Raw genomic sequence first — 14,721 nt, 5'->3', positions numbered from 1 at the left:
GATAGGGGGTAATTAGTCCCCTGCAGAGATGACTCTGGTTGTCAGGGGATGAATAGCTCTCAGGTGAAAAGCAGGACATCAGGCAGGTGAAGCTGCGTCGCTCAGAAGCCCCTCTGAATCATTCATGTCCTGTGTGGGCATCGTCCGGGTCAGCTGCCGTATCCACTGATGTAACTGTGATGAGGTGACCCAGCGTGCCCTCATCCACCGCTGTCTTCAGCCTCTGTCTGCAGCCCCTGTCTGCAGCATAACTACAGTATATGCCACATGTCAGGGGGTCAGGCCGTATGCCATGGTTCACCCCCCACCCCCCCACCCCCGCCTGATGGGACTCAGCTGAGTGACGTTTGGTGATCAACGTGCACCAACAGTTAATGGCTGACTGCTCAACAGCTTAAAGAGTAACGAAGAGAGGCTCAAGGCTACTCCACTGAATTATGACTGCTGCCCAGGAGGTCATTTTTCTGGCCCTGTTTGTTTGTTTGTTTGTTAGTAAGCAGAATATCTCAAAAGCTTGGAAACACAATTTGGGGTCAGATCCAGGAGTTTTATAAAGGATTTCTTCAGGGTAGTTTTGAACTAGGGCTGCAACTAATGATTATTGTCACTAGATTAATCTGTTGATTATTTTCTTGATTAACCGAATAGTTGTCTGGTTGATAAAATGTCAGAAAATGGTGAAAAATGACGCTCAGTGTTTCCCAAAGCCCAAGATGACGTCCTCAAATGTCTTGTTTTGTCCACAACCCAAAGATATTCAGTTTACTGTCATAGAGGAGTAAAGAAAGCAGAAAATATTCACATTAAGGAAGCTAGAATCAGAGAAGTTTGACATTTATATTCTTAAAAAAATAACTCATACCAAATAATCGATTATCAAAATAGTTGGCAACTAATTGTTTAATTGTTGCAACTCTATTTAAAACGGTTTCAATAGCCATCACTCAATATGATGTATGCTAATGTTAAGAGCTGAAATGCGTAGTTGATTAATCCTTTAGTCAATCGACAGATAAGAATCAGCTATTTTAATATTAAATTAATCATTGAAGTCATTTTTTAAAAGGAAAAATAGCAAATATTTACTGGTTCAGCTTCTGAAATGTAATATTTGATGGTTTTCTTCTTAAATTTGAGCTTTAGGACACTGTTGTGACATTAAATGTTCAAAGGATGAATCTATTAAAGGGACTGTTTGTACCTTCTTACACGTATAAATCAATCCGGGTCGGTGTGCCATGCGCGTTCACGCGTGGCTACGCTGTTCAGACTCAGACTCCAACACAAACTACACGGAAGCACCAAAACCGCAAAGTTATATCTAGCGAAGCCCGTCTTGCAAAACAGTGTTGGCCGCAGTCGGAGGACGCGGGGGAGACCGTAGCTTTGGTCTCCAGGACCGGAGCCTCTGCGGTTCTCTGCTCCTCTGCCTGCCTGATTGCCTTCACTCACACAGCGCGCTCGTTCTCTCGCTCAGCTCGCTCCACCTCTACACGTGCATGCGCGCACACTACACACTGCAGAAGAGTTAGTTTAGCTCTGAGAATATCTAGTGGACGGTTGTGCAGAAATAAATGCTGTAGCTCCTCCAGACCAACAGAGGTTTCCTGTTTACTTGTGAAGTGACGGGGCTCCGCAGCGAGTTACTTTATCGTCTCCGACCGGGTGCAGGTGTCTCCCCTGTTCCCTCCGGCCGCGGTCGGGAGGCTGAAGCAGGAAAAGCCAACACTATCACTTTTTTGACGGATGCTCGCTCACATTCAGGTAGTGCGTGCACACGGGCGAGTGCGATCAACAGGACGCTGACTTTTGTTGACTTAACGGCCACAGGTGTCGCTGTTACAACCAATTTCTGATTCTTACAAACAGTCCCTTTTATTGAGAAAAATAATTGGCAGATCAATCAATCGATAGCTCTACTACTGCTCACATTATGGGACTATACATAATAGCCTCGGCTCACTCTGCATATCAGCCCATACTGTATATGTGAAAACGGTGGAAACCAGGGCTGTCAATCGATTAAAATATTTAATCCTGATTAATGGCATTATTGTCACACATTTTTTATCTGTTCAAAATGCTGTTGATTTAGGTCTCATCATGCTTGAAGCATTAGTTGGCATAAAAGTGTAGTTTACTGAGTAGAAATGTCAAATAAATTAAAATAGTCGCGGCCAGTAACAGGTCACATCATGTGTCATGCAGTGTGACGACACTTATTAACAAGCTGTTAGTCATTCACGCTGCTGATGAAGAGTTGCCATGCATCTGTTCATGTCCGGGCACATTTGACACAAGTTAAACACCGACACACATGCAGCTCAGGAATGTCCTTTGTTTCAGTTGTGACACACAAACACACAAACACACACACACACACACACACACACACACACACACACACACACACACACACAAACTCACTCACACGTTTACTCTGCTGACAAACCCTGACAGCCTCAAAGGAAATCTAATTATCCTGGTTAAAGATCGGATCATCAGCCGGAGATAGTAGATGAGGAACCAGTGTAACAGCTTGATTTGTCTCATCTGAAGCCCCTGGGTTGGGCTTCACGCTCTTTGTCAGCATCTGTTGAAGTCCTGTCTGTTTTCATTCGGGTCAAAGGTCAGATTCCTGAGACATTTCTTTAATTTAAGCTGTCCTCAGACCCCTCAGGGAGATCAGGGAGTCTTTTGAGCCATAAATCTATGTGATAAAAAACTTTTTTTAGATATTATACATGTTGAAGAAAACAAGTAAACTTTATGTCCAATGATTGATTTCTTAAAGTGTCTGTCTGTTGTAATTGTAGGCCATGAAGCTCATTGAGGAGCTCCACAACCAAAAAGACAACCTGAACAAAGAGTTGAAGGAGCTCTCAAACAAAAAGACAATCTGAAGGAGCCCCGCCACAAACCGACAGTATGGGATAATTACTGATTAAATAATTATTTTGTGAACTGGTAGCAACCGTAACATAATAACAGTCAAATATTTTTAACATAAGTTTAAGTTTTTAATATAGTTAGTTTGTGGATGAAAAAGAGACACTTATCTTGGGATCTACTTTGAGATTTAAGAGCTGAGATATATTAGTCGATTTCACAAAATTAACCTGCAACTATTTTTCTAATCAGTTTAATTGTTTAAGTTATTTTTCAAGCACAAATGCCAATCATCCTCTGCTCCAGCTTTCTGCTTTTCTTTGTCTTATGTGACGGTAAATTATATATCTTTGGGTTTTGGACAAAACAAGAGTCACCTTGGGCATCCGGGCTTTTCCCACCATTTTCTGACGTTCTACAGATCAAATGATGAATCGATTAATTGCGGAAACAATCTGCAGATTATTGTATATATTATATATGAAGAAAATAATTGTTAGTTGTAGCCCTGGTTTCCCTGAGTCATTGCTTCTCCATCCTCTGAGGAAACAGCAACCTGTTGAAATACTGTTGAACACATTATTGTGAATTTAGTTATCATGCTTTTCAAATTAATTAGAGTCTAATAAAAAACTAGAAATGCTGTGTGAATCGCTGTATTACTGATACATCAGACCTACTAAAAGGGATAATTGTGGTGTTTCTCAGTGTGGTTGTATGAGCTACTTCTCCATAGTCAGTGTACTACCTACAGTAGATGGAGTTTGGAGAAACAGACAGGAGTACCAACATGGGAGCAAAGCAATGTACTGCTGTCTCCTCACTAAAAAGAGCATTCCCCTTTAGTGCCTTATCTCATATTTGATATTTTATTTATGTTCAAATTTTGCATATTTTTAGAATAATATTGACTGCAGCTAAAAATATAGATTAAGTAAAACATGCAGAGGAGACAAGTCTTCCTCTCAGGCTGCAGGTACAGTTTCCACCAATCACAGGGTTGGCTATCACCCTGTACTGTGTATAGCCTGAATTTGACTCAGATGAACATATCAATCTATGGCGGCTAGAGAGTCAGAGGACACAGTGTGGAGAGATTTTAATGATTCATTATCAGTAATATTGATTGGAAGGAAATAACAGGATTTAAGGGGGGCATGCCTCCCCCCCTCCCCCCCCCCACACACCGCCCAAGGTGTAGATTACACTCTTGCAGTAGGGTATTCCCTCTCTGTTGTGTCCTGAAGGTTCAAGCAGGAAAGGAGTCCGATGTTGACAAGTGCTGCCACCGTATGGACGTTCTGGAGGAAGCTGTGGTGAGTCTGTTCTGTCATACTGTTTAAACTGCTGGCTGCATCTGGTCACACAATAACCTCTTTGTTTTCTTTTCCACATTTTCAAAAGTTGTTGCAATGACCTGTTTTTTCCCCAAATGCTGATTAAAGTGTGATCTCATCTGTTGTCACCGTGACAGAGATCTATGATGGACACATTTCAAAAGTATCCAGACGCAGAGGAGCTGAGTCAATGTGTGACCTGGGACGAAATGCAGTCACTGCTGCTAGGCGGGAGAGAAGACCCGCAGCAGGTGAGATCCAAACATGGTTTTTAAGAGGCTGTAATCCAGCCTGCTTTCAGTGTCAGACTGGGATGGGAAACCCCTGACCTGCACTGAGTTTGTTTATGCATTACAAATATTTCTCACATGGTTAAAGGTGATCCTAGTGGTGATAAATCAGAAATCCACACCCACAATGCCTCATTTTTTCACAGGCCAGCTGCCTCTGAGCCTCCATATCCACCACCAGGACTGTTGGTTCAGTAGTTGAAGCTCGTGCCTTACAGCTATGTTCACCCCTACATCGACAAAAGCAACAAAACGGCCAGCATGGCCAGCTACGTTATCGCTGAGTTGCCATTTAAGTGTTCCTCAAGCGCTCGTTGACGTAGTAACGTTGCTAAATAAGTTTGGAGAAATAAATGAGGGGTGAATGCAAAGGAGAAATTGTGCAGATAGAAATGCATAAATACATAAATAAATACATTTAAAAATAAATATAAAATATTAAGAAATAAATGCAAAAATAAATAAATAAATTCATAAAAATAAATACATACATAAATAAACAAAAGGGAACATTAAACAGAAGAGTAAATAAATAAGGGATTTAATACAAAGATAAATAATTAAATTAGCAATCTAAAACAGAAATATCAATTTATGTCACATTTTATCAATTAACCAATGGCTATATTTAATTTGAATATTATTTTTGCTGCATTTAATGACATTTATTTATTTATCAAATAATTTTTTAATTTGTTTTTTATTTTGGCAGGTTCCGTCCTCCATACATGTCACCAGCTTCTATTGAAAATTACTAGGATGTTGCGGTGTCGCTCGTAGTGTGAACACAGCTTTACAGATAAAGGTTCAGATCTCAGCCCTGATCCTTTCTGGGTGTATTTTAATGATCCCCCTGTGTTTGCTCGGGTTTCCTCTCACAGTCCAAAGACATGCAGGTGAGGTAAACTGCAGACATTAAAGGATAGGTTTGTATAAGTCTTGAGATAAAAGTTGACAGTCGTGAGAGAAACAGTCTCTGTCGGTTCCGAGCTTTGGTGACCAAAGACAGCATCAGAAACTTGATTCTCACCATGTGATTGCCGCTACGACCCAGGTCTACAAACCATCCAATCAGAATACAACACGAAGCGCCACGCCACACATTTATCTCACAATATAACAGCCTCGTTTTGATATCACAGTGTCGGACACAGACTGCAACTACAATTTTATTAGACTCATCTCACAGTGTGACATGCAATAAATGTACACAATGGTTGTTGTAACACAGTACAAAGGCACCTTCAGGCATTTGGGCTACCTCCGTGTCTGAAAAGTGAAGCCAATGCTGAAGTGCCTTAAACTTGCATTCTTTCTAATAGCCAGCAGGAGTAGACTCCTCTGGTTGCAAAAAGAAGTCTGATTGTATAGAAGTCTATGAGGAAATTATCCTACTTCTCTCTTGATTTATTACCACAGTAAACATTTTAAACATGAGTTTATGGACTCGATCGCTAGTTTCTTCTTAAATGTGATGTACATTTAGTAAATGATGGTCCTATTTAGAGTCAAATAGACCATTAAGCAGGGTTTTCTTTAGGGCATGGCTACCTTGTAATTGACAGGTCGCTGTCCGGTCTGGTAGTTGTCCGTGTTTTCGTCTTAGAACTCTAACCCTTTCACAGTGTGTTTTCTGTTCATGAAAGTTAATTATAACTTTTTTGATCTCCTAAAGATGTCTTATTTAGCGTTCAGTTGTACTTAGCTCCACCCTCTCGTGTCACTTCTGTGACTTCAGTCCACAAACCAATGGTTGAGGTCACGTCCACTTCTTATATAGTCTATGATTTAGACAAATCATGTAGGTATCCATAGTTGTTGTGAATCGTGAACTCAAATATATCACACTTCATGTTTATGTGGAAAAGCTGACAAGCATTCAGATAAATACGTAGAAGTCAAATCATGATTCATCATTTTATCGCTGTACATAAATTTAGATTTTGTGATCTGTTTTTAACCAACGGACTGATAAAAACACACTTGGATTAAAATCTATTAAGGTAACAGTAAACTAAAATGAAATCTGTGGATTGTGTCCTTTACTATGTCTCTACTTTTTTACAGGAGCTTGTAAGTTCAGGGGTTGTTGATCCAGTCGCAGCGGTCACAGCGGTCAAAGCTGGTCCAAAAAAGTCATCTCTCAAAGGCAACATCCCTGCTCTAAACGCTGCACCTTCTCATAGCAGCACGCCCTCTTCCCCCCACCCTGTCGACGATACCGTCAGGCCAGCAGCTCCTCCTGCTCCAAGCATTTCTGGACAGATTTCGGTGGACGCCCGGACAGCCACAGAGGCTCCCTCAGTGCTGTCAGGGCCAACAGGGGCTCCCCCAGTGCTGTCAGGTCCAACAGGGGCTCCCTCAGTGCTGTCAGGGCCAACAGGGGCTCCCCCAGTGCTGTCAGGTCCAACAGGGGCTCCCTCAGTGCTGTCAGGGCCAACAGGGGCTCCCTCACCCTCAGTGCTGTCAGGGCCAACAGGGGCTCCCTCACCCTCAGTGCTGTCAGGGCCAACAGGGGCTCCCTCAGTGCTGTCAGGGCCAACAGAGGCTCCCTCAGTGCTGTCAGGGCCAACAGAGGCTCCCTCAGTGCTGTCAGGGCCAACAGGGGCTCCCACAACCTCAGTGCTGTCAGGGCCAACAGGGGCTCCCTCACCCTCAGTGCTGTCAGGGCCAACAGGGGCTCCCTCACCCTCAGTGCTGTCAGGGCCAACAGGGGCTCCCTCACCCTCAGTGCTTACAGGGCCAACAGGGGCTCCCTCACCCTCAGTGCTGTCAGGGCCAACAGGGGCTCCCTCACCCTCAGTGCTTACAGGGCCAACAGGGGCTCCCTCACCCTCAGTGCTGTCAGGGCCAACAGGGGCTCCCTCACCCTCAGTGCTTACAGGGCCAACAGGGGCTCCCTCACCCTCAGTGCTGTCAGGGCCAACAGGGGCTCCCTCACCCTCAGTGCTGTCAGGGCCAACAGGGGTTCCCTCACCCTCAGTGCTTACAGGGCCAACAGGGGCTCCCTCACCCTCAGTGCTTACAGGGCCAACAGGGGCTCCCTCACCCTCAGTGCTGTCAGGGCCAACAGGGGCTCCCTCACCCTCAGTGCTTACAGGGCCAACAGGGGCTCCCTCACCCTCAGTGCTGTCAGGGCCAACAGGGGCTCCCTCATCCTCAGTGCTGTCAGGGCCAACAGGGGCTCCCTCACCCTCAGTGCTGTCAGGGCCAACAGGGGCTCCCTCACCCTCAGTGCTGTCAGGGCCAACAGGGGCTCCCTCACCCTCAGTGCTGTCAGGGCCAACAGGGGCTCCCTCACCCTCAGTGCTGTCAGGGCCAACAGGGACTCCCTTACCCTCAGTGCTGTCAGGGCCAACAGGGGCTCCCTCACCCTCAGTGCTGTCAGGGCCAACAGGGGCTCCCTCAGTGCTGTCTGGGCCAACAGGACAGACTAACACACGCCTGACGGCTGCCGGCAGGCCCCTGACTCACAAGGCCAGAAGCACAGAGATCTACTCGGAGACGGTGGAGGCCCTGAGGGACATTGGCAAACTGAAGGAGAGGTTCAGCAAGCTGGAAGTTTGTGTTGAGGCGGTGGAGGAAGGAAAGGTGGACAAGTCACAACTGAAACAGCTCATCACTAACAAGGGTAAGTTTATATCCCCTGATTGTGCCTCTTTAGTCATCTATAGAGTGTTGACTGACTTAAAGGGTAACTAAAATGTTTCAACCTGGACCCTATTTTCTCATGTTGTACGCTGTACACCATGGAGAACACTGTAGACGGCAGCCACATACATATATATATATATATATATATATATATATATATATATATATATATATATATATATATATATATATATATATCCCCTTTATTTAACCAGGTAAAAGTCTCATTGAGATTAAAATCTCTTTTTCAAAAGTGAACTGGCCAAGAGGGCATCACAAACATTGTTACAACAATAATCAAACAATACAAGCAGACAAATACAACTTTCACACACTACAAGTGAATGAGCACAATATCCAGTTAATATGCAACACAAAAAACAGTTGTAATGCATAAAACAATTTTAAAACGATTTCAGTAAAAAATTGAAGAGCAATCACATTGACCAAGAGTGCTATTTCATTTTCTTGATCCTCTAAAATGGACTTAAATTTCCCCATGGTAACCGGCTCTGACACTTTCAGGACCTTCTGTACATTATTCCAGTGTATATAAACACTTTATTGCCTAATTCTGTTCTAACCAACATCTGTAGAACATTGTGAGAGCACAGGCCATATTGATTTTTGTCTTTACACATGTATTTACACAGATAAGAAGGAAACAGTCCAAAGAGGGATTTATATATAAGAGCCGATGACTAATGATGTCATGTTGTTCATTTAGATTCATTTGATGAGTCGAATAACCTGACGGATCAACTGAACCAGCTGAAAGCTTTAGTTGACAACCTGATGAGTGACCGGGAAAAGGTGGGTGAGAAAAAACCAAACTCTTTTTTTACTATCCAGAGGACATTCCTACTTTCTTAAACTATCAGCACAAACTCCTCAGTATCACATTCTGTCTTTTCTGGTTCTGGTTCTGATTATATAATGTGTCTGTCCAAGGACAAATTTATGAACCTAACGAGCCCAGACATGAAAGCCACCTCAGAGGCAGCTTCAGGAAGCAAGGAGCTCAGACAGCCAAAGTCCGACCTCAGGTAAAGACAGGTGGAAACACACAGGGAGAGGGATCAGTCTCTACAGCAACAGACAAACAGTTTGAGTTTTTACAATATCATCCAAACCACATTTATCAAAAACACGTTATCGGTTTGTTTCATAACGTCCTTAAAAACTGAAGCAGGCAGGAAAGATGCGGCAGAGTTTAGAAGAACACTGTAAATGGTTGTTCACAGTTGCTGATAAACATGTTGATCGTCTGACAGATGTTTTGTATGGAGAAAGGAACCTGCCAAAATAAGAACAAATAAATAAATATATTACTTGATAAATTTATAAATATTTTATTACAATTAAAAATAAATGTAGCCATTAATTAATTGGTAAATGTGAGTGTGTGTGTATATTTACTTTTATATGTATGAATTAATCTGTGTGACTGTCCAGCTCACTATCATGGTAGACAAGTGAAAAATATAATTAAAAATACAGGAGTTGTCATGTAGGAAAGAACAGACTCATACAGTTTTGCTAACTTGCTACTGCTTTTATTTATCATTTATTTATGCAAGGGGTACCTTATGATTTATGATTACCTTACTTAAGACTTACTTGTTTGTTTTTCACTAAAAAGATGTTCACTACAAAAAGATGTGTCCTGATTTGTGATGCAATAAAATATTCGTTTCTTAACAAAATGTAAGGTAAAGTGATTCTAGTATGTTTTAGTGGAATTTGAAGCATATGTTGATAATCGGAATAATATTGTGAATCATATTTATTTTGCACAGGATAATCGTGACATGAAATTTTCATATCGTCCCATGCTTAGTTTCAACTAATAATATACTCTGTGCTCCAGTGGAATAGTGGAGAAAATGAAAAAAATAGCCCTATCACCAGTGCAGTTATTTGACAGATTCTTCAGAATATAAAAACTGAACACGTTGAGATGTTTGTTATGTGAGCATCATTTGAATATTGGGTGCCTCTCCACATGTATATAATCACGTTGTGTTGTATTTTAGCCCTTTGTGAGCGTTCAGATCGGGTCAGGCGTAGGTCTGTGTTCATGTTTGTACCATCATGTGCAGGATTACCATACAGAAGCTGGAGGAGGACGTGACTCAGCTGAAGGATAAACAGGCTTTAACTGTGGGGAGAGCAACAGACCGAGACCTACAAGATCAGGTCAGACAGGAGGACATGCTGCTGAGGGACAGTTAGGGGGACAGTCAACAAACAACGACACACAGCTACTGTTATCCTGCTGCATTACTGTCAGGCCTGTAACTCGTTACCTGTCAAACCTGTAAACACTAACAACAGAAGCTTTAAATAACTGCTGTTATTTGTGTGTATTTATGGTTTTATAGTTTACATTCGTTTATCTGATCGGAGCACAACTTTACTGTTGTGGTTCAATCGCACTGCTCTCATAGCGCTGTTTTCAGAGAAAATGCTGTAAAAGCCACTGTTCACTACCTGCTCAGGTACACGTTTCACTACCTGCTCAGCAGCAAACAGCAGACGGACACAGTTAGAGACTAGGTGGTGAACATAGTGGAGCATTTAGCAGCTAAAGAGAACAATATTTCCCTCAGGAGTTGGTGGAGACCAAAAAAAAGTCAAACTAGAGACTTACATTCATAATGTCAACTGTGAACAAGATTTGAATCTTGTGTTTAAAGCTTGTTTCCACTGCACTCAAATGGCCCCAAAAATCTGTTATTTCAGGTTTAATGTTGGGCCCGCTTTTTAGATATTTTAGAATAAGAAATAAATGAAAAAATATATTTTATTCAAACTAATTTATAAAATGTAGCATTTTAAGTTTTAGTGCCAAAAGCTGAGTTGTAACACTTATTGGCTGCAGGTGGCAGCTTCCATATGTTACTTTATTTTCAGAAATGTGGTCCAACAGCGGTTTTGTAAGAAAGTGGCCTGACAATGACAAAACAGCCCTCCCCGTGTGCTAAACCTAAATTAGTTTGAATCACAAGCCATCATATCAGCAGTGAAAACTGTAGAATAGACCAAAGAGTGTCTAGTTTTTAATAAAAGCCCAGTATGAGCCTGACATCCATCAGTCTAATCTCAGTTCTTTGCTCTCTGACCTCAGCTGGACAACCTGCGAGGCATGTTGGACGACGTGATGCAGTCCTTGACCTCTCAACTGACTCTCAACCTCTCCGAGGCTGGGCAGGATGAGAGCGATGATATCCAGGGCCTCTCTCAGAGGAAAGAGAGGTCAGCTTCCAGACACAGCATAGTGGACACTGGCAGGCGGTTCAGCATTCTGTTCCAGCACTATGAGGAGCTGCAGGACTCAGTGAACAGCCTTCTCCAGCAGCAGACTGGAGCCACAACAGGGCCACTGAAGGACAGAGAGGCAAGTTAAATCTGCAGCACAAGACAGTCAGATGTGTGTAAACTCAGAGCTGATTCACCCCATTTACTGCCAAGAACAGGTCCACTAAAACCTCCATAAGGAGCGCTGCACTGTAGACAAATACTGTGAACTCTGTTAGTGTCCAAACGTGATACACATTACCACTATAGAGTGCTACAGGAATGAGTCCTAAAACACGGAAATTAGTTAGCATTTTAGCACTTCCTGTTCCCTTGTCTGGACGTTAATGGGTTTTTTGAATGGGTTTTAAGTTAAATGTCTGAAATAAGATCTGTGGTTAACACAAGATTACAAGATTTTAAAGTTTCGTTTTACATTATAAAATACGTCAGTAAATACCCCACTGGGGAATTTCGAAGCGTTTGTGTCTTAAAAAAGGCGGTTGCTAACAAGTGGCTAAATGAGACTACTAAACGTCATCACGCCGACTTGTCCTCCTTCACAGCCTCGTTGTGTGTATACTCGCGCTCATGCGACTGTGCTGTAGCTCGTATATAGCCTAACGTTAGCTTTTTACTTCTGGCGATTGCATTCACAATTCAAAAATCATAACAGTGGTGTTCATTTGTGAAGATTATCTTGCTGAACAAAACGTGTAAGTATCATAAATGTTTGTTTGCCACAGAGCTTATTTTCTGCAATAATAAAAAAGAAACAATGGAACAATCCCATTGGCTTTTTGTTGAGGGAACCAGGGCGATGCTAACTTCCTGGTTGGCCTACAAAAATACGTCACCTGTGTGTCTTTGGAGTGTGGGAGGAAATAGAGGACAAAAACAGTCTCACCTAAAGGTCCAGTCAGTAGTTGTTCTTGAGCTTTTGATAATATCACATGATCTTCCTCTGCCCAGTTGTCATGAGCACTATAAAAGGGTACCCCACTGATTCAGCATCACACTCATGTAACACTATCACACTCATGATAGACAGTTTAAAATAATAAAAAAAAAAGGATCTAAATCGATGCAGAGAACCAGAGATGTCATCTTTTTCACACATTCTTCTTCCTTATCAAAACCTTGCATCTACATTACTCAAAATGCAACTCGGCCGCGGACAGTTAGTATGCTAGTAGTGGCTAACGTACCCTGCAGCAGAGATGAGCAGCAGGCTTCACACCAAGTGGGCAGATCATTTCTTTCTAACTCCACACCTCCAGATTTTTTTCTCATTTTAACTTGTAGTCTAACTGACACTGACTAAAGTGACATCACATTTAGCAGACTTCACACCGCTTCCTCTGGAGATACTAACCCACTCTGCATTTTTTACAAATGTTTTCAGTTCTGTTTTTTCATCAATGCTTTACAATTAATTTCAGCTGTCAGCATTCCCACGTATTTACTAGTTTCCCCTGAAATACTACAGTTTATACATGAGACCCAAAAATTTGTGTTTGTAATGTATAACTGTGTGTGTGTGTGTGTGTGTGTGTGTGTGTGTGTGTGTGTGTAAATTCATGTGTGCATATTTATTTACTGATGCATTCACTCTCAGAAAACTGATCGTGAGCTGTGACGACTATGTATTTGACATGACTGTGTGTGTTTAATTGTGTATATAGGTGTTTGTGTCTCAGAATGTGGAGCTGGGGAGCGATGTGAAGGAGGAGATCCTGCAGCTTCAAGTCGACTGTGAAAAGCTGCAAGAAACCACCAGATGTCTACAAGACGACAACAGACAGAAACAGAGCCACATAGAGGTAAACAAACAAACAACTTGCTTTGTCTCTGTATTTTCTTAACTATATATATTTCCATTTTGACTCATGATTACTGTCAGATGATGTACTAACTTTTCAAAATGTTAAAACTAGGGCTGTCAATAGATGGTGATTAATCGCAAATTAATCGCACATTTTGTGGGAGTGGGCAAAATATGCTGCTTTATGCAAATGTAAGTATATATTTATTATTGGAAATCAATTAACAACACAGAACAATGACAAATATTGTTGAGAGACCCTCACAGGTACTGCATTTAGCTTAAAAGAATATGCTCAAATCATAACATGGAACTGCAGCCCAACAGGCAACAACAGCTGTCAGTGTGTCAGTGTGCTGACTTGACTATGACTTACCCCAAACTGCATGTGATTATCATAAAGTGGGCATGTCTGTAAAGGGGAGACTTGTTGGTACCCAATAGAACCCATTTTCACTCACATACCTTGAGGTCAGAGGTCAAGGAACCTCTTTGAAAATTGCCATGCCAGTTTTTCCTCGCCAAAATTTAGCATAAGTTTGGAGCGTTATTTAGCCTCCTTCGCGACAAGCTAGTATGACATGGTTGGTACCAATGGATTCCTTAGGTTTTCTAATGTAATATGATGCCAGTATCTTCACTCTGGCTTTTAAAACTGAGCCTGCTACATCCTCCGGAAGATCAATTGCATTAACGCGTTACCGCTTTAACTTTGACAGCCCTAGTTAAAACGTCCAACTAATTGGCTTGACAGTGTAATAATAATCAATCATCACATACTTGTATTACTTTAAACAAGGTGTTTGTTGTAATAATGATACTGATACTGAAAATATGCACAAACTCTAATCATCCATCCACTCATGACAGAATATTAGTGGTTCACAGGCTTTTGACCCGTTAAAACTAAACAATATTGACTTGTTTACGTCCTGAAGAAGTAAAAGTAGCCAGTAATTTACAAGAAGACAAAAGGAAAGTCTGAAAAATAAGTTTAACTTTGTGTACCAGAATTATGTATTTCTGCTGTCCTCTCCTGTTAATTATTGCTTAATATGGCTGCTCTGGTTTCCACAGGAGCTGTACAAGACGACGGAAGAGCTGCAAGAAAACTTTCTGTGGATAGAACAAGAAAGAGTCAGACAGGTCTGTACTATGTGTAATATGTGCTGAGAGGAGGGAGGATCATGTTAGTGATTGGATTAGATTAGTTTTACAGGTATGGTGGAGACATAGGCCTATACTGTATATCTGCAATATGTCAAGTCAATTTTATTTGTATAGCCCAATATCACAAATTTGCCTCAGGAGGCTTTACAATCTGTACAGATGTTTATTTCTTTTTATTCATTTGATAATAAAGTAGATTTTGGGCGCTTTCACAAGCCATAGTCCAATTGATACTTTTGGTTATTTTTCTATTTAG

The 14,721-nt window shown here is 41.8% G+C and overlaps 1 protein-coding gene across 2 annotated transcripts; it reads left to right on the top strand.

Annotated features, from left to right (window-relative positions):
- Positions 1 to 2,816: 2,816 nt before the first annotated feature.
- Positions 2,817 to 14,441, top strand: LOC141780494 (uncharacterized). 2 transcript variants are annotated; one of them, XM_074655758.1, is made up of 10 exons: positions 2,817 to 2,926; positions 4,137 to 4,205; positions 4,364 to 4,477; positions 6,584 to 6,860; positions 6,921 to 8,147; positions 8,898 to 8,983; positions 9,122 to 9,216; positions 10,273 to 10,369; positions 11,301 to 13,293; positions 14,373 to 14,441. In XM_074655758.1, exons 2-9 carry the CDS (start codon positions 4,182 to 4,184, stop codon positions 11,577 to 11,579), a joined length of 2,199 nt encoding a protein of 732 aa, XP_074511859.1. In that variant the 5' UTR covers positions 2,817 to 2,926; positions 4,137 to 4,181; the 3' UTR covers positions 11,580 to 13,293; positions 14,373 to 14,441. The 2 variants fall into 2 exon arrangements, with proteins under 2 accessions (XP_074511859.1, XP_074511858.1); XM_074655757.1 differs by having other exon boundaries at positions 6,584 to 8,147.
- Positions 14,442 to 14,721: the final 280 nt, after the last annotated feature.

This window comes from Sebastes fasciatus, chromosome 13 (genome assembly GCF_043250625.1).
Source record: "Sebastes fasciatus isolate fSebFas1 chromosome 13, fSebFas1.pri, whole genome shotgun sequence".
Taxonomy (NCBI): domain Eukaryota; kingdom Metazoa; phylum Chordata; class Actinopteri; order Perciformes; family Sebastidae; genus Sebastes; species Sebastes fasciatus.
This window is presented reverse-complemented; position numbering and strand designations above follow the sequence as displayed.

Coding starts and splice junctions, on each gene's coding strand:
- LOC141780494 (XM_074655757.1), top strand. CDS start 4,182: ATGGACGTTCTGGAGGAAGCTGTG. Junction 9,217..10,272: donor CAGCCAAAGTCCGACCTCAG/GTAAAGACAGGT, acceptor CATCATGTGCAG/GATTACCATACAGAAGCTGG. Junction 10,370..11,300: donor ACCGAGACCTACAAGATCAG/GTCAGACAGGAG, acceptor CTCTGACCTCAG/CTGGACAACCTGCGAGGCAT.